Raw genomic sequence first — 20,782 nt, 5'->3', positions numbered from 1 at the left:
GTCGCTGGGAAGACTGCCTCGTTTAACTGCCTATTTTACCACTCGCTGTCGCTGGGAAGACTGCCTCGTTTAACTACTTATTTACTTATGTGCGCCATATCAAAATCACTATACAAGTACACACAGCATGTAATGTCTATGCAGCGGCACCACTTGGACTGTTTGGTAATTAAAAGAATATAACCTATCGGAATTGAGAAAATAACCCCATGCCTTATAGTATACTGCAATTGATGCGATTACTTGGATTTTTAAACTAAACGTTGAACCTACGATTTGAAGAACTCAAATTGCATACACAGTAAAAACGAGGACAGATGTGAACTGTTATAATGAAGCTAGCAAACTGCAATATTTAGTTTGATTTTACATTGTTAATTTCTTTTGTACATTAATAGCCTCTGTAGCTAATGAGAATGCTGTGAGGAGTGTGAATTCATGCAGGAGATGTTGTGGAGTGCGCAGCGAACCCTACTGTGCTTCCATTTTATTTTTATTAACTGTTTTAATTGTAACACAGTTTAGAACATACTACTGGCAGATCACTTTGGTTATTATTGCTGAGCCTTTGTAATAAAGTCGTGATTAATAAAACTTTAGTGGAAGCATGATAATATCGGCCGGCCTGATTCATTTGCAGTTGTCTATGCTACTGACCCGAGAACTAAGGTAACCCATAGCCTTATAGTTTATTTCTTTGGCATACATTTAAAAAACACATTACCAGACTATGAAGATTAGTCACAATTGTTTCACAGGGCAAAAGGAAGGAATGTAGTTGGTAATATAACGAGTAATATAGCGCGCTATTTTTTAAATTAACTAATATGTAATACTAATATTTTTTCTCAAGAAACGAATAACGACTAATACATTACTTTTTATCAGTAACGACCCCAACACTGGCAATTCATTCATACACTTAGTGACAGAGAGTAATCAGACAATCGAAGTGGCGCACAGAAGAAAAGTGATAAGGCAGCAGGTGATCGAAATGGTCCAAGATGTGGCAGCGGATGACTCAGATGCAGGGAATATCAGTGACAATGACAGCAAGCATTTCTAGGTTCATGAAATGAGCAGTTCCGACAGTGAAAGTGAGGACGCTGCGGAAAATATTCTGACTGAAGCATGCAGTCCAACAGCATTTGCTAAACGTAACATCGATACCCCACTGTCGTGCATGCCGGCTGTTGATTGATATGCAAATGCTACTGTAAATTCAACGCTGTACGGTTGCAGAGGCACGTTGGATACAAAATTATGATTTTTGGACTTTGTTAGAAGGATTTATCGCAATCTTGCATGTGCATGGCGCGTGTGGGGGCAAAATGCCAGTATATGGAGAACTACTGGTCACAATTGTGGAGTATTCCCTTTTTTAGGGAGACAATGTCAAGGAATCGCTTTTTTTGGGTTCCCCCGCTTTGATTTGAAAGCAACTAGAGCAGCCTGTCTTGATAATGATAAATTTGCCCTGATTACCATGGATGATCAGCTGTTTCTGACAAAAGCACGCTGTCGCTTCACCCAGTACATGGCCAACAAACCTGATGAGTTTGGAATCAAGTTTTGGCTGGCAGTGGACATGGATTCCAAATAACTGGTGAATGGTCTTGCATACCTGGGAAAGGATGAAATGCGTCCTGCTTGATCAGAGACTGTCTGACAGCGTTGTACTTTGCCTGATGGAGCTGTACTTGGGAAAGGGAAGAAATGTGATGACAGACAACTTCTTCGCTATCAGTATAGCCGGGGAATTGAAAAAGAAAGAAAAACAACCCTGGTAGGCACTGTGAACAAGGCAAGAGGCGAGCTACCACCATCAGCTCAAGCCTTGCGAGGACCGCTGCACTCTGCAGGCTGTGCCACTCTGAGTGTTTACAAGTGCAAGCCCAGGAAGAATGTGCTGATTCTTAGATCTCTTCACAGCACAGTGTCAAGTGGCACAGTGGCAAAAGGAAGCCGGAGACTGTGGGGTACTACAATGCCACTAAATTTGGAGTGGATATTCTGGATCAGATGCTATGGCAATACTCGGTCAAAGGCGATTCTTGTAGTGGACTGCGGCTGTGTTTTTCAATATGCTGGAGCTGGCAGCCATAAATGCCTTTAATTTGTGCAAGGAAAGTACTAGGAACAACATCAGCAGGAGGGAATTCATCTTGCAGCTTCAGCAGAAACATTTTGATCCGAAACGGGCAAACCAGCTAGCAAATGCCCCACAACCTTCAACCAGTGCTATACTCACTGGCACACGGAAGAGGAGACAGTGCCAGGTTTCTAAATGCAATGAAAATAAAACTGCGGATGACTGCGCCCGTTGTGAAAGGCAAGTTTGTGGTAAATGCACAGGAAAGGTGGAGAAACGTGTTTTCTGTGTGGACTGTACAAATTTGAAAGATTCCATGAAATACAAGCTCCATTAAACTCAGTATCTCTCAATGCACATTTACCACACATAAAGGTAATTGAGTTATTTTCATTTTTATGTTTTTTTTTTTTTTAAGTAATAATTTCGGTTTTACAATTTTGTATGAACATATACCATTTTGCATCTGTTTACGCAATATTTTCTTTTGAAATGTTTATTTTATTATAGTTTTGCATTTCAAGTCATGCCACTCATGCGCTAATTTTTAAAACAAAGCCTTTTAGGTTACATTATTATTACTATATATTACTATTGATTTGTTTTATATGATGTTCATGAGTAAAACTTTTGAGTTGTATAATATTTTGTCTTTCATTTTCATATTGAAACTGTTTAAAAAAGTACCGGTCTAATTGACCGGCGCGGTGGTTCTAGGGATGAATTTTTATAACTTTGCCATTTTTGCGAATCTGCTGCTCAAACACCGTCTGGTTATTTGACTCGTATATTTAATAAAAGTCAAGAATGGATGAGCGCATGGGATTCACTAGTGTAGAGTAATTTAAATATTAAACGCTAAACTGGTCTAATTGACCGGCATGGCGGTTCTAGTGTTAATTCTGTAGGGTGCTGGAAAACTTTTGGCCACAGATGTAAATGCCCTGTAATTATCAAAAAATACTAATTATTGAATGAACTATGTTTTGTTTTTTTTTTTTTTTTTTTTTTTTTGTCAGATCAAAAAAACTTGTTGAGCTGCACCGGACAGAGCAGTTATGGTAATTCAACTTAAATAACACATCATATGCAGGGGTTGGCACAGTCATATTACATGATGGACACCTTACAAAATACTGACATAATCATGTATGTTGTCCGTTAGTATTACGTACATTTATTTATAATATAAAATAAACAAACCTCATAATGCTGTGATAACATTACTGACGCATTGTCTGATTTAAACCACACGATTTTCTATACTGGATCGTCATTTTGTTATATGAAAATCAACATTTGTCCAATTTTAGTTGATTCAGGAAACACGTTCGGGTCAAGAAGGTATAGGCGATAACCATATTTTTGATTGTGTCATCATTACATACAGCTGTTTGTTAGAATCCAGCTGAGTGGAAACTTGGTTTTGTATGATAATATTTGCATATAATCTTGTGCGAAATATTACAAGTGTGCTAGAAATGTGTTTGTCTTGTTGATGGAGACATAGCTAGTAACTGGTTTCTGATCATTTTCATGTTTATCCTTATCCTGCATCTCGCATCACTGATATCATAGGATTCATTCACACATGTGCTTATGCAGGCACATGTCATTCCAATACATTATAAACTGAACTACAATACTGATTGCACAAGTGGAGTGTACCAGCATAAAACTGTATTTCTAAGTATGACTGATACTCAATAACATGCCACTAATAAATGCAAAGTCATAAGGCAAGTCATTTTTATAAAAATACTTGACAGGTTGGCTTCTTACTGATGGAATTCCAAGTCATCCCTTTTGAGACCTACATTGCGTAGTCATGGAAATAAAATCTCCTGCCAACCAAGCTGCTTTCAGCCCTCAGTAAAATGCTGTTAAGCTGTACTTTTGCCCATCATGATTGAAATCTGCTCCCAAACCTGTACTTCTATGATGCAGAGGGTGTGCTGAAGTCCATATGCTGTGTACAGCTTTTAAAAAAAAAATCCTATCATCTGGGCTAGGAGGCTACTGAGCCACATATGGTGATAGAGAACGCTGCAAGTTAAATTGCACAAATGTGCTTTTTAATCACACAAATAAACAAAATGGAGATTAACACAATAAAGGACAAAGGACAAAATAAAAGGTCTACACAAAAACTCACGACAGGACAAACAGCACAGCAACACATACCTTCTCCAACACCAGCATTAACTCTGATCCTTTCCAACTAACTCACGGCTGCAGCCGCATCCCCACGTGTTTATGCAGGGAGGAATTTAACTCTCTCCATGCTATCCAATACTCCCCACACATACACACCGTGCATCTGCAGGGCTTTCACACTGTCACATATACCAATAGGCACCTTGCCATTTTAAATAATTTTAAAGTTATACAGGTTACAGGTTACAGGTTTCATTAGTGCACAGCGTTGCATATTTTAAGAATCACTACTTTTTATATCATTAGAATTAATCTAATTTTTTAAAGGTCAGCTGAGTTAACATGGGCAGGTGGTATGCAGATATATTTTGTGAAAATGACTGGTACATTGAATGAATTTTACTGCACTAGCCAAAATAGCAGTAGTGTTTAAATACCAGAATTGAATTGAGAAGCTATTATTTAAAATAAACATATTAACTAAACAGTCCCATTTTGTTCTTGCAAGTTGTCTTGTCTTCAAGTTCTTGCCAGCATTTACTAGATTAGGGTTTTTTTTTTTTTTATCAGATATGTATAGCCTACTCTTCCTGACAGATATTCAGCAGAATTATTCCACACTCACTTCTGATCTGAAATTAGAAATTAAGACATGCCTCAATGGAACTCTGCTGTAATCTCATCCATCTCAGCTAACGCTGCATCACTAGCCAACTGCATTGACAGCGTCTGCCTTTTAAGTCTCCTCATGGGATTTCTAGTTTGACTGTGTTACAGATCTCTGCCCACTGTACCCTTATCTGTCAATTTCTGCTTCAGTGTTTTAAAGTGTTGTTAGGGCTGTATAATATATTCAGTTAATTATTCAGCAACCTGTTAAACTCTATTATTACAATTGTGCATTGCAGTAATAAATATGACAGTAGTGAATCCGAGTTCCTGCGAGTTCGCCTTACTTCTCAGTCTAGTCACTGAGAATCAAAATGAAAAACATCAATAATATATTGAGCTTCCTTATAAAAGGTCTAGAGGGTTATTTTTTCAATTTACTTTTAAGAATTAAAGAATAATCTGTACATTCTGTTTTTTAATATGTACTTAACCACAACCTTTCCACTTTGTTTTCTGCACATATTTAGCATGAATTTGCATAAACCAAAATATTGCCCAATGGAGAAATAGAGAGAGAAAACCGGTCCACAGTGGTTCACGCTGTCAGGCACTGTTTGGAGGCAAAGCTGGATCTGAAATCTAGTTGCTGAGGGGTACTTGGGGTATATGAGGGGCACACAAGGATTGCTGCACTAGCCTTTCTGCTAGACTTACTTATTTCTTAGCAGATGCCCTTATCCAGGGCAATTTACAGCTGTTACAAAATGTCACATTACCAAGTATCACATTACAGATAAGAGCAGTTATAAAATACAAGTCAGCAGTAAAAGCAAAATCAAATAAGAGAAAATACAATAAATTACATTTGAGAGCAATTTCGACAAAGAACGGTTAAACATATAGTAAAAAATATTTGCTGATAAGTGTAAATTCCATTAAGAGCAAGTAGTACAATAAATGGAGGATTTCAAATAAGACCAATTGCAAAAAACATGAATACTGTTACCTTTAGGACCTTTTAAAATGAAGTACAAGATACAGAAAATATAATTACAGTTGAGAGCAGTAGTAGAATACAGCAAAGTGTGGAACAGTTAAGTGCAAGTACAAGATGATGCAAGTACTGATACAACTGGGTGCCACACAGTCCAGAATATTCGAGAGCTGTGAGGTTTACAGATGCTGTCTGAACAGTTGTGTCTTGAGGAGGTGCCGGAAGGTGATCAGGGACTGAGCAGTCCTGATATCCACGGGTAGGTCATTCCACCACTAGGGTGGAGAAGGAGCGTGCTCTGGAAGCAGGGGAGTGGGGGGGGGGGGGGGGGTCACAGCTAATTTTCTGGTGATAGAGGAGCGGAGGAGGTGAGAGGGGGTGTAGGTCTGTAGAGAGGAGGGAGCAGAAAGGTTGTGACAGTGGTAAGCGAGTACCAGTTTTGAATTGGATGCAAGTGGTGATAGAGAGCCAGTGGAGGGAGCGGATTAGCATGGGATAAATGAGGAAGGAAAAAAACAAAGCGAGCAGTAGAGTTGGATGAGCTGGAGCGGGCAGATAGTGGAAGCAGGGAGGCCGGCCAGGAGTGAGTTGCAGTAGTCAAGGTGGGACCGTACCAGTTCCTGAACTAGGAGCTGCGTAGAGTAGTTGGTGAGGAAGGGATGGATTCTGTGTATGTTGCTGAGGAAAAAGCGTCAGGAGCATGCCGGAGTAGAGATTTGTTGAGAGAAGGAGAGGGAGGGGTCGAGGGTGACGCAGAGGTTCTTGGTGGATGAGGAGGGAGAGAGGGTGGTGGATTCAAGAGGAATAGAGATAGAGAGATCAGTGGTGGGGGAGGAAGAGGTGGAAGAAAAGGAGGTCTGATTTGGAGAGGTTGAGTTTAAGATGATGTGATTGCATCCAGGAGGAGGTGGCCATGAGGCAGGTAGAGATATGGGAGGAGATGTGGGAGTCGAGGAGGGAAAGGATAGGAAGATCTGGGCATCATCAGCACAGATATGATACAAGAAGCCATGGTAGGAGATAAAGGGACCCAGGGAATGGGTGTAGAGAGAATACAGGAGGGGTCCCAGGACTGAGCCGTGAGGGACGCTTGTAGAAAATGAGGATGAGGCATAGGGTGTGCCACACCATGACACCCAGGTGATTTGATTGACATCAGGATCAGAGGTTGCTGCTTGATCTTTGGTTTGCAGATCAGTAAGTGGGTTGCAGCAGTGAGGTGACATTTGAAATAGCCATTTAAAAGCAAATCTGTATGTGAGCTCTTTTGCGTAGCTACTCTTAAAAACATACAGCCTAAGTGGGTCACCACCTGTTATGCTGTTCATTTGAAATTACACCCTCCTGGATAGCCTTTTGAGCCATTAGATAGTTCAAAGCTTGCATTTTGGACAGGACGGAGAGAGATGGTGAAGAGAAATGGTATCAAACGGCCGATGTTTACCTGGTTATTCAGAATCAGACATTTTTAGTGACTGTGGGTGTAGTTGATGAGTTGCCATACAGTGTAATTCTGGGCCGAGACTGTATACTAAATACTCTAGTAACTACAAGAGCACAGAGTAGGAAGCAGTTTGAGTCTGTGGGTGACTTTCCATTTTTTTGATGCAGAGATTGAAACATCAGAAATAAGGCCTAAAAAGTCAAGAAATCGGAGATGCCAAGAAAAGTTCAGAGAAACAACGGTACTAATTCAGAGTGAAAAGTTGAGTCAAATCCAACCTCCTATGTCTGTAGAGTGGGAAGTTCTGGACAACCTAGAACAGTTACAGAGAGCTGATGTGTCTTTTGAAGTCTCTTTATACTAGCTTGTCTAGTATTGAGGGAGAGCAGGGAGGTCATCATTTTAAATGATGCTTGGTTTGTTTTAATTAAGGACCTACTGTACTGTCAGAGTAAGGAGGGAGAGCAATTTGTCATTCCCAAAGCACAGAGAGGAAAGATTTTGACATTGGGGCGTACCTTCCCATGGGCAGGTCATTTGGGGAAGCAAAAAAAACTTGCCCGAATTGCAAGTCGCTTTTATTGGCCAGGCCTATTTACAGAAGTTGGGGATTTTATTAAGTCTTGTTCTGAGTGTTAGATGTCACCTGCAGGGGGAAAGGTAACTAAGGCCCATCTCTCACCTCTTCCTATAATCAGTACACCATTTGAACACATAGCAATGGATGGGGTTGGTCCCTTGGAGAGGAGTAGATCGGGGCATAAATATATACTGGTCATATGTAATTATGCAACTCGTTATCCTGAGGCGTTTCCTTTGAGGAATGTCAAGGCCAGGCCAATAGCTAGTGTATTGATGCAGTTGTTTTCAGGGGTAGGGATCCCAAGAGAAATTCTACCAGATCAGGGCACAAATTTTAGATCTAAACTGTTACACCAGGTATACAGGCTGATGGGTATTAAATGTATTACGACCACACCTTACCACCCTCAGACAGATGGCCTGGTTGAGCATTTTAATCGAACCCTGAAAGTGATGCTGGGGAAATTCGTGTCCAAGACAGGAGGAGAGTGGGATCAGTGGATATCATACCTTCTCTTCACTTATAGGGAAGTCCCTCAGGCGTCGACTGGGTTTTCACCTTTTGAACTGTTGTATGGCAGACAGGTGAGAGGGCCATTGGATATCCTAAAAGAGACCTGGGAGTCAAGCCCTGTGGAAAACCAAACTGTGGTCAGCAATGTTCTTCAAATGTGTGACCAGCTGCAAAATATGACATCATTGACACAAGAAAACATGAAGCAAGCACAACAAACCCAGAATGCCTGGTATGACAAATCTTGCATGTACCAGATAGTTCCAATGAGGTCAAGAGGTGTTACTGCTCCTGCCATCTCAAGAAAACAAGCTACTAGCTAAATGGCAAGGTCTATATAAAGTCTTGGAAAAGATGGGCCCACTGACCTACGAGATTGCCATGCCAGACCGCCGAAAGACCAGGCAGGTTTACCAATTTTACCTATTAAAAGCATGGTACAGCTGTCCGGAGCAGCCTCAGCAGCATATCTTTATTAGAGATATAGAGGAGGAAGACTGGACTGAGCAATACTTTCCTCCAGATGATCAATCACATGGCCCAGACCGAAGCAATTTAACAGCAGATCAATAGAGAGATCTCAAGTTGTTTAATGCCTGGCTTTTTCCAAGAAAGACCAGGTTACACTAAACTTGTGGAACATCAGATCCCACTGAAGAACGTCAACCCCATCAGACAGCAGTTTTATCGGGTGCCTGAAAGGCTGATTCTGGTGTTAAGGTATGAGTTGGAAATTATGAAGTCATTGGGAGTCATCGAAGTTACTAGCAGTGAGTAGAGCAGCCCCATAGTACTAGTTCCAAAGAAAGGTGGAAACCTCCAATTTTGCATTGATTTTCTGAAAGTGAATGTAATGTCTAAATTTGACCCCTGTCTTATGCCACGAATTGATGAGATGATTGAGAAGCTTGGGAGAGCCAAGTTCATTACCATCTTGGACTTGTGCAAGGGATATTGGTAGGCTCCCTTAGCAGCAGATTCCCAAGAATATGCAGCCTTTCGTACTCCTTTTGGGCACTATCAATTTACGTTTATGCAGTTTGGGCTCCATGGGGCCCCAGCAACTTTTCAAAGGCTCATGGATTGATTCTTCAAGGCACTCAAAACTTTGCAGCAGCCTATCTGGATGATATGGTAGTTTACAATACATCCTGGGAAGATAACTTGACACACTTAAGAGCTGTGTTTAAGAGCATCAAAGAAGCTGGACTTACCATCAATCCTGCAAAGTGTGACATTGCCCAGAGGGAAGTCAAGTATCTTGGATACCATCTGGGTAATGGGATCATCAAACCACAAGTTGCAAAGGTTGAGGCGGTTCAGAACTGTGGTCCACCCAAGACCAAGAAGGAAGTGAGATCCTTCCTTGGCTTAATAGGATGGTACTGCAGGTCATCCCTGACTTCTCCACTAGAGCAGCTACCCTCACTGATCTGACCCAGAAGAGTGAACCGAACAAAGTGAATTGGACTGAGGCCTGTGACAGAGCTTTCAAGATCTAAAGGAAACTCTGTGTAGTGACCTCTGTTAGAGCCCAGACTTTTCTAAACCCTTTGTTGTCCAAACAGATGCTTCCGATGCAGGACTTGCAGCTGTATTGCTGCAAGGGGAGCCGGAAAACTTGAGACCAGTGGTATACATTAGCCGCAAATTGTTTCCCCAGAGAAAGGAGAAGGAGTGAGAAGGAGTGCCTGGCGATCAAATGGACCCTTGATTCGCTATTGTACTATATGATCGGCCGTGAGTTTATGCTGGAGGCAGATCATCGAGCATTTTGGTGGCTTGGGAAGATGAGAGACTCCAATGCTTGTATCACTTGGTGGTACCTGGCAATGCAACCCTTCCATTATACAGTCAAGTACAGGGCAGGAGCCCAGATTCAACTTGCAGAATTTCTTTCTTGTGTCCCTGTAGAACATATGAAAGATTAAGGAGGAGGATACGTGAAGGTTTGTCCTCACATTGTGGATCTTGCAATGGACTGCAAAGACTTTCCTTTATTTGTTTATATCCTCTATTATCTGTGTCTAACAAGAAAAAAACAAAACACTTTTCACTTACCTGTTGCATAGGGCACATAGGCCTGAAAAACAAGACCAATTTGTTCTGTACATGTAGTTGTACTGGGAGTTTTTTTTTTATATAATTAGTTTTTTTTTTTTTGTTCTTAAATAAATATAATTTGGTTTTCCACCAAACTTCAACTGTTCCTGAGTGTTTCCCTGCACAAAAACACCAGCAGCTGACTGCACTCGCCAACAAACACAATTGTACAACCCGACTGTACAACACAATTATACAACCCGACTATACAACATAACTATACAATCCAAGTATACATTGCAGCTAACAAACATTTAAAGTTTTAAAATCAAAATATGAGTTGCATATTTACAGGATGTTTATTTTGAGAACTACATGAGAACTTTGCATTTATTTTTTGGGTGGCTGGGGGCGGGTCTAGGTTATTTATTTATTTAAATTATTTTTGCTCCTGCACTTTCATGGAAGAAGAGTGATGTTTCCCCACCCCTTCTGGGCATTCTTTCCTGACAGCAACCAACCAGCTGCTTTCTTTAAATGCAGACATGCTTTGCAGCCAGTATGCTTGACCCCAGCTAGTATGGCAGAGTTTGGGTGAAATGAACTAGGAAGTGCAAGTGTAATAGATTTCCTGGAAAGGAAAACAAACTGGGAACTTTCTTTAACCTAGTGTAGAACCAGATATCATGTTTCAAAATGAAAATACACGTACTGTATTGTGATAATTTGTGTTTCTTTAGAAAATGCACATTGGAGACCTAAATAGTCAGTGGAAGTACTTGATACTTAGTTGCAGCCTCTTTAATAATAAGCAAAGGCCTACTGTACATTGTCTTTAAAGAGGGGCCCTTTTAGGCAGGTAGCAGTGATTGATTACTGTATTACAGAATGCCTTTTTCTTTCCTTAGGAGGTGTTGGAATTCAGTATGCTCTTAGATAAACTGCACAAATTAGACCAAAGCCACCTTCAGCACTGTCTGCTGGTCAAACATGAAGAAGCTTCGGCCAACGTCCAACGGCAGATTGTTGTTTGCCGGAGGGTGGAGCTTCATAAGATCTTCTTTGAGGAACTAGAAGAAGCAACAAGGATGGGGGAGCTGGAGAATAATGTCGCCAACAGGCTACTGCATGTCTATTTAACCAGTCAGGTAATGTGTGTGTGTGATTTATTCATAGATTTGAGGATATCTAATATCCAATACCAAGGTTTAAATATCTTACAATATTAGGAAAGCAAACTTGTGTTCTTGAGATTGGTAGACAACCTGAGTCGATTTTAGACATTATAATGGGAACTCAATTTTATTTGAAGTCTTTAAAAATTATTGAACCGATGCATGCTGCTAATGTGATATGGTCCTATTTGATTTTTCTGATGTTTTTAGTAGATAACCATGATGTGTTTTAAAACTATTGGAAGCTAATATTGTTTTGAAGCCTGCAGAGGATTTGTTTCAAACTAGATTGTGTTGGGTACAAGTCTACTATACTTGAAAAAAGAACAATTGGATTATTATGGATTAAATTTGTCTTGTTCTTCTGCATGATTTGAACAACCAATTCCATAAGAACAAATGTATAAGACTGTTTTAATATTCCAATTTGTTATAGTTGTTTTACAAATATGGCCCATAAAACCAAAGTTGGTGTGTGTGTGTGTGTGTGTGATATATATATATATGTGTGTGTGTGTGTGTGTGTGTGTTTATTTTATTTTTTTAATCAGTGTTGGCTTGTGGGTTTTGCTTAGCTAGTCCTGAGTTTCTTTTTTTTTTTTTTTTTTTTTTTTTTTTTTTTAGCTGTACACCACAATACTGGGATGAATGAACAAATATATAATGACACCACAGCTTTGGAGACAGTCAAACCAAAACTAATCATAGGATTTAAAATAGTTATGAAAATTGGTGGAGGTAACTGAAGAGACAATTGGAGTTTTTAAAATCCAAAGTTAAAACTATTAACTATAAACTCGGCACAGAGACCAGGACTGGAGGAAACAGTTACAAATCGAATGCGGTTCTAGGGTTGCACACACAGTAGTACTGGTGAGTGTTTGCAATTGCTCACCAAGGCATATTTTTGTTTCTGTCTGACTGGCATCCTTACAGGGCCAACTAAATAGTCTATGTATGAAAAAGCTTTTGGCCTTATATCGTATCAGGATGCTGACTGAGAGTGAAGGGTCCAGAATACCAAGTTAGAGCTGGATTGGAGGTTGGACTGTGCCAGATGACCTAAAAAATCTCCTGCCTGATGGTGGATGTGACCAGGGTACATCTGACCTATACGTGCCCCTGTTTGCATTTGTAACACAATTTTGTACTGGTCTTTGCATCTACAAGTGATATTACTGGCTTTTCACTGATTTTCATTTAAAGATTCGTGGTGAATTGTATCCGTGTGAAATGGAAAAAGCACTCTTGGTTCAACAATTTGTGATTAACCCTTCTATATATACAGTTTTCATTCTGTACCATAAGCATGATTGTTAAGACTATTGAAGAGTAGAATGTTTACATCACATGGAATTCCCCATTTCCCCTAGTGAGAAAATATGCAACAGAACAACACTTGGTGGGATTTGAGTCCATGGCTACAAAGAGTGAAATAAGAAAAACGCTTGTTGTCATGTTTCAGGAGTTAATTCTGAAGTGTCTTTTGTCTTGCCCATGACCTCAATTTTCTCATAGTAGGAGACATTATACTGATTGGTAAAAACTAAAGTAAACTCTTTTTTTTAAATTTCAACTGTAGGAACAACTGGAAGAGGTTTTGGACATCCTGCTGGCTAACCAGAGATATATTCTCGGAGAGAGACACGCCCACCGGCAGTTCCTAGTGCACAGCCTGCAAAGCTTAAAGAATCTCATATGTGAAGTCTTCACCAAAGCTACACTACAGCTCGAAAGCTTCTTCCAAGAGCTTAAAAAGTAAGTTGGTACTTGTAAATTTTCTATGATTTTATAATATTAGACAATTACCACATTTAGTAAAGGTTTTCTTTATAATTTGGAACTTTTTATTGATTAACTCTCTAATCTTTCGACTAAAAGTGGCTGAGTGGTTTTAAAGAGAAGGGGAGTGGCATGTATATTGTTGATTAACGAACCCACAGTTTGTGCTACAAATCCACAAAACTTGATTTGTCAACTAAACCACAGTCAGAACAATTCAACAGAAAGCAAATACAATTTTATTCCGCAACAATTAGTTTATTCCTCTAGTATTACACATTTCAAAGCGTTCCTGTTCACATTCCTTTTGTTTTTTGCATTTATTTTTTTAATGACACTTTCATGTTCTACATCTAAAACATAGTCCTCACTACTATCTTCACTTAGAACAGACCGTTATCTGTGTAAGTGGGATTTCAAACTCAACTCTGACAAGCATTTTATCTGTTTGAATTAAGCGTAACAAAAGAGCAAAACCCAAATACAATAACCAAATTAACAACCAATTGAATCTAATTGTCGAACAAGTATCAATTATGAAGAAATGTTTTAAGTGGCATAAGCAACTCAAAGTGTTGAATCGATAAGAAAATAATCCAGTGTCTTGTGCCTTACGGCACTTGAAACTGAATTTGCTTTATTATTGTTTATCCATTACTTCAGCATTTGAGATGCCAACTCCACATTTACAATTTTATGGAAACTCCTTGGAGAAAGTCTTATGGCACCTTTCACTCTGCGACCTCAGATGGCTGACATATTGAAGTAGGTGACTTTCTGGTGTCTGGGATGAAGACCTAACACTTTGAAATATGGTTTTATTCGCGATACACCTGTGTGTTTTATGATTCTCTAGGTCAAGGTTGACCATGGGTATTGATGATGAAAATTAACCCTTTTGTGGCGTGATTTTACAAAGCTGTATGATTTCCTGGTTTTACCCTGTGACTTGTAAAGAATTACTGTGTTGGTAGCAGGGTTCATGGGTGTCAAGTAATACATTTAAATTACAAATTGAAAACTCAATATGGTGAATTTGGCTTTTTTTAACATTTGATAAATTGCACTAGAAATTATTTTAGGCTTGTAAGCCGCACAGTGCTCTTCATAATATAGGGAATATTATTCTTAGTCATTAGCTTCTGTTATAAAGCATAAATCCTTTATCAGCAGTAAAGTAATATTTAATTGACAGTGCTTATATCTTGCATAAATACAGAACTAAAAAGCATTGAGGCAAAAATTCTTTGAGAGATTTTCTCCATAAAACAAACAAAAAATATTATAAATCACATATCAAAAATCAACCAAACAGTTAAAGATTTGTTAAAATGTCAGTGCATCTTGTCCTGTATCGTGTGTATGGAAAAAAGCAAACAAAGAAAGAGAAAAAAAAAATCACGTTTTTATAATTACAGCAGTCCAAAACTGTGCTAAAATTAGTGCTGGGACAAATATCTGAATATTCAAACAAATGTTTTTTGACTATTCGCATGCAAAAATCAAATGTTCGAATTCTCTATTTAGTGCCTATAGAAAATCTACACCCCCTTGAACTTTTTTCACATTTTATTGTGTCAGTGTAGACTTTCTGTAGGCTCTGTGTGTGTATATTATATATAAATAAATAAAACACAGGATCACACAGCAGCTCTTGAGCCTCTATTTAAAGTTTTGGACAGCAAAAAGTAAACAAACCAAAGAAAACAAAGCCATCTGGAACAAAAATGCGTTGTGCTGCTTTAGATCGTGTCAGAATTTCATGGGACAGAAAAAAAAGGCAAGTATGTCATTCTGAAATGCCTTGCTTAAACAGTGCCCAACTTCCTGAAAATGTTATATAGTGATTTTTATATAAATTGTGTGTGTGTGTGTGTGTGTGTGTGTGTGTGTGTGTGTGTGTGTGTGTATATATATATATATATATATATATATATATATATATATATATATATATATATATATATATCTATAATTTTTTTGCAACTTTATGTGGAATGTAATAAACAAGAACCAAAATGGTAAGTTTTTTTCATCTTCACTTTACAACTCAATTTCCACGTTTCTTTTATTTGAAGTGTTAAAGTTACATTTCAGTTTTCATTTGCTAGTTCAGCCACAAAAAGGCCCAAGTGAACCTCATGTTATCACTTTATGAAAAAATATGAAAAAATGTCTATGGCCAGTGTTTCCTGTTCACGGGGCGGGTGCCCAGTCTATAAGAATAGCTTGTTAGATAGTAGATTGAATTGGCAGAGGAGAGACCTCTAGAGAAAACATATACAGGGTTGTCTTGCTTGATGAGGAGAGGCGTATGATGAGAACCCCCCTTATCCGAAGGCAGATGTGGCGTAGACTGACCCGATGTCAGGACAGTGAGATCACTTGCACCCCAGTGGAGACAGAGGCACATGGTACAAAAAGAGGAGGAGGGAAAGGCAAAACACTGGACAAGGGAGCTAGGGGTGATCAGGCTTTTAAATAGGTAATAGATGATGATTGACAGGAGCCGATAATTAGAAGAGCCCTAGCTTACCCCCACCCCCCCTGAACCTCACAGAAGGTTAACATTGAAGAAAATGCAATGGCAAAGAATGAAGAAACAAAGAAAAATAAATAAAATGTGGTATAAATGTTATGTACTATTTATTTTGGGAGTAAACAAAACAATGTTTAACTTGAACTGCTATTTGGCATCCTTTGTTTTTCAGTTAATTCACTGGGGTAGAGTAAGTCCTACACAACTTATTCTTTACTCCTGGGATATTTTTCTACTTTAATGTGTTACATATTGTAAGGTTTTGCTGTAAAATAAAGGCACACACACAAGGGCCACGGCCATGCACCCTGCCCCTGCTACTATGCTGTCTCTGCCTGCGTTCAGAGCAATATAATGGCTTTTATTTTTTGAAAAACAAACAAATATCCAAATGAATATTTAAATTATGAGCGAATAACCAAACATGAAAATCCTGTGTTAGTCCCAGCACTAACTGAAATAACAAGTAAGCCCCATTTTGTCTGCGTTAATCGTATAAATGAGTATGTTGTGTTTAGTTTAGTGAGTCTCTTATTAAAAAAGTTATTTCACAAATTTTTAGCAGTCCAAACTTTGAGATTCCAAGACTTTATAACTTATTCTTATTTTTCGTCGAGGTTAAACAGTATTGAAATGTATAGTGTAGTGTTCTATAGCCACTGTTGAGGATAAAAAGTTAATGTTATTTTTATCTACTGTGTATATTAGATACAGTACTTTTAATGTTGATGTGATATGCTGTGGGGTTACTTATTGTAACTGCTTTAAAACTAGTCTTTAAAACTGTCTTTCCTTTCAACATCCCTGGTTGGCATTGTATGTACTTAGTGCACTGTTTCCACCCAATTGTTTTCACTCCATAATAGCACTGACCCATTGTTACTTGTTTTCTGTGACCACTTTCTTGTTTATTGGAAACATCAGTCTTAGTTAGGTCTAGCAAGACTCTTGACTGCCCATATTTTTCTGTGCAATACCTTTTTGATCAGGACGGTAAGCATCTTACATGTGCTGTCACCTCCAGTATGGAAAAGCACTTAATACCTGCAGTACATTACCAAAATGCATTGAAGTGCAAAACCGTGTGGAATTGATTTTCTTTATTATACATTTATTCTGGACTGTCAGCATTTTTTGAAGCAAGGATGTGCGTCATAGTTTTCAATATACCTGTAGTGGTGACTGATTACAAGAATGTTTTATGAATTAATCAAGTCAAGTGATAGAATTTTTCTTAGGTAGTAGATCCCTTGCTTTTCTGGTCTCGTCTGCTGTGAGAAAGCGAAATGTTCTGGTGGTAATGAAGATGCTCTACTTTCACTTGTTTTGACACCTTTTAGACTTTTACTTTAATGAATATCTGTATATCTATGTATGTTTTGCATGAGGTACAGTCTGTCAATTTCTGCATAAATACACCTTTGTTTTGGTGTTCCCATGATAATATATATATATATATATATATATATATATATATATATATATATATATATATATATATATATATATATACTGGTGTGTGTGTGTGTGTAATGTCTGTTTTTAATTAAAGGGACTTTTTATTGGGGCTTTTTAAGTAAGACTCTAAATGTACAACATATCCTGCTGCATGCTCAAATATCTGTATGTTCTGTCTGCTGTACTGCAGGCACCCGTCCTGTTGTGCCATTGAGCTCTCATGTTGCATGCTAAATGATGTGCAATAACAACCTTGAAGTCTCCCTAAAAAAGCCATAGGAAAAATCTTTGTATTTGTTCTTAAAAACTGTGTGGTCATTGATCCGTAACAAAACCAGCTTGTCTTACCTAATTCATGAATTCAGCATGTGTCAAATCCTGAGTAAGGGTTTTTTTTTTTAATTGTTTTTTTTTTTGTGACTCTGGATTTTCAATGTTTTACAATAGATAATTGAGGCAGTGTGGTCCAGTCATTAAAGTTCAGGGCTTGTAACCAGAAGGACACCATTTCAAATCCCATCTCTGCAACTGATTGACTCATTGTGTGACCCTGAGCAAGTCACTTAACCTCCTTGTGCTCCATCCTGCGGATGACATGTTAAATCAATGTCCTATTGTAAGTGACTCTGCGTATATTTATACCGTAACTGATGCTGTTTGCGATATGTACAGTAAGCTTGCATTGCCGCAGCACTGCAGCAGACTTTGCAAAACAAAGGCAGCTTTATTTAACAGTCACCGTTCCATGCAGGTTATCAGACACCGCCACATTTTACTACTGCTACTAAAAAAAATTATTAATAATACTAATACTAAAAATAATATGTACTTGTCAAGTGACCTTGAAGATTGGTTATGCCTCCATGATACGAGCCGCTAGCACAGTTTGCACTCTTTTTGTTTTTTGGTTGTCTGGGCATTTAACAAAAAAATCATAAACAGTTTCGAGACATTTCTTTCAATACAGCTTATGCTATACAGTGCTTTACTGTGGAGGTTGGTGAATGAAGAAATTCAAGTTCTGACTCTAGATAACACAAGCTGGAGGGGGGAGGGGTGGATGGTTCTCTTTTATTTTTTTAAATTAATGATTAGTGTTAGCATATATTTTGTATGTTTTAAACATATTCTGCCATAGCACTTCTCTTACACTATCTTGTATACTAGGTATTCAGTACATATTTTACTGAAGCACTGCAACCACTATAGGTACCGCCCCAGTGCTTTGGCATACTACACCCTACTCCATACACGGCAGCGTCGCCATATAGAGTTGCTACATATAATGATTAGGTACAATGGTAGTGGATTTTAATACAATAACTTTTGTTTATGTAATATGCATTGTACAATTCAAAAGATCGAATTTTGCCTGTCGGTGACATTTTAACATGTGATTTGTGTGGCCGAAGCATCTGTTAGGTGCCTTCCCACCGCTTGCACTGCTCCTGCTGTGTCTGGAGAAAATCAGGCAGGACTGGGCCAAAATGGGGCGTCTTCCAGACATGGTGCCTGCCAGACATGGCGTCTGCCTTGTGGGTTCGACCCCACGACTTGTCCCAGGGCAGTAATACTGCAATTTTTGCAGGACCTATATTGGACAAGGGGAAATCCCCTTCCACATTAAAGGTCTATCTGGCAGCTATTTTAGCTTGCCATGTAAAGATTGACTCGTTCTCCAGGAGTGCCTATGAACTTAACAACTTGCACTCTCCAGGGTGCATCTGTCAAGGTCCTATGCAATGCAGCGATCTGGGCTACTTCCCATACCTTCACTAGGCTCTACAGACTGAATGCCGTTGGTCCTAGAGTGTTAAGGGCAGCTTTCCAGTCAACCATTACAACACAACAAGCATATACTGTAGGTGAAATTCGCCCCTCAATTTTTTCACTCTAGTTACTGGGGATCTAAATAGTCACGCACTAGGCAGACTTCAGCTTAGCCTTGTAGCATTCTGGTCATTACGCAATCATGCCCTTGCAATGGCTTTGGTACACTCACCCACATGATAATATTTACATTTCATACTTGAAAGGGAACGTTAGGTTATTATTATAACCCTGGTTCCCTGAAATTGAAATGTAACAATGATTGCAGCAGGCTTAAAGGAAAAATGACGCTGAGGTTTGTGAGCGCAGTCCCTTTGTCCCCTCGAGGGCGAGGCCACGACTGCGTCACAGGCGCAAAGAGCAGCTTTAGTATACAATATTCAGGATTCAGGTCTTTAGGAGGTAAGTACCCATTTGGTAATGGTTACAATTCTATTGCAGGGAACCAGGGTTGTGATGATAACCTAACATTCTCCACAATCAGAGTTGCCAATCGTATTACTGGAAATCCCACTTGGAGTTTCTACTGACATAAATACTTTTTTCAGTGTTAGCTGTTATTTTACTGGGCTGGACATCTCTATTTTGACATCTTTTTTTTCTTGTTTTCAGTTCGAGAATATTTCCAGTTGGTAAAGTAGCACATTAGTGGTAATCTCTCGTTTTTTTATTTCACAGTGATGGTTATGTGACAGAAGATCAGGCAGGGTTGCTTTTGGACAAAGCCAAAAAGCAGCTGCTTCAGGTGAAGCAAAATTTGGATGAAGCCTTGAACAGAGAAAAGAGTGCCTTGCACTGTAACATCACCAAGAAAAGAAGAAGCCAGATTTGTGAAAAAGTAATGACGTGATCTTACAATACAGTATTGAATGATTATATATTCATGGAAGTTGTTGATTTGGTAGTTGTAAGGACTTAATTTATCTAAAGGACAGGAAATAGTTTCAGCCAAAAAGTTGAGCTGCCAGAAAGAGCAGTAGTATTATCTAAGGAGAATGCATATTATTTACATAAGGAACTTTTAGTTGTGTTATCAATCCTATATTGATTAAAATGAATAAAAAAAAAATAGAATATAACCTAGGATTTGAACTCTGGTTACTAGCTGTCATGTCACCCTCTTATTTAACACAGTTCTTGTTATATACAGGTTTTGTGTTATAGAAGAGGCATATTCTAGGGTAATATTATTCCATATAGGTTAGTATGGTGTTTTTGCTAAAGTATACAGTAAATGCACATTATACTTGCATATTACACAAAAGGTGCCTGCTGTATTCTAAAAGTTAATGTACTCTATTGCAACAGCTGGGGTTTTCTCAGTATCGTATACCACTGCTTGCATCAAATAAAATAAAATGCTCTCAATTTATAAGCCAGGTAATAGAGTGCTACTTAGCAGTTAAACACCTTCATTACATTTAAATGTTATTGTATCTTTTTCTTCTACGGTACGGTATTAGTTACGTAAGTCACTTTCCTTTTGGCATACTATTAAACAAATCCCATTACATGTACTTCAGGGTTTGTTATATGCTTGAATAGCCAGTGATTTTTCTA

General features: G+C 38.7%; 1 protein-coding gene across 3 annotated transcripts in view; it reads left to right on the top strand.

Annotated features, from left to right (window-relative positions):
• Nucleotides 1-20,782, top strand: part of LOC121330109 (limbin-like) — a 71,562-nt gene that overhangs the window by 31,777 nt on the left and 19,003 nt on the right. For 2 of the 3 annotated variants that reach the window (XM_041276401.1, XM_041276385.1), the window contains 3 exons: nt 11,347-11,586; nt 13,196-13,371; nt 19,901-20,060. In XM_041276401.1, coding sequence (XP_041132335.1) covers nt 11,347-11,586; nt 13,196-13,371; nt 19,901-20,060 — 576 coding nt within the window. The remainder of the gene's footprint in view (nt 1-11,346; nt 11,587-13,195; nt 13,372-19,900; nt 20,061-20,782) is intronic. The other variant, XM_041276391.1, reaches the window with a different exon arrangement.

The sequence above is a fragment of the Polyodon spathula genome, chromosome 2 (assembly GCF_017654505.1).
Source record: "Polyodon spathula isolate WHYD16114869_AA chromosome 2, ASM1765450v1, whole genome shotgun sequence".
Taxonomy (NCBI): domain Eukaryota; kingdom Metazoa; phylum Chordata; class Actinopteri; order Acipenseriformes; family Polyodontidae; genus Polyodon; species Polyodon spathula.
This window is presented reverse-complemented; position numbering and strand designations above follow the sequence as displayed.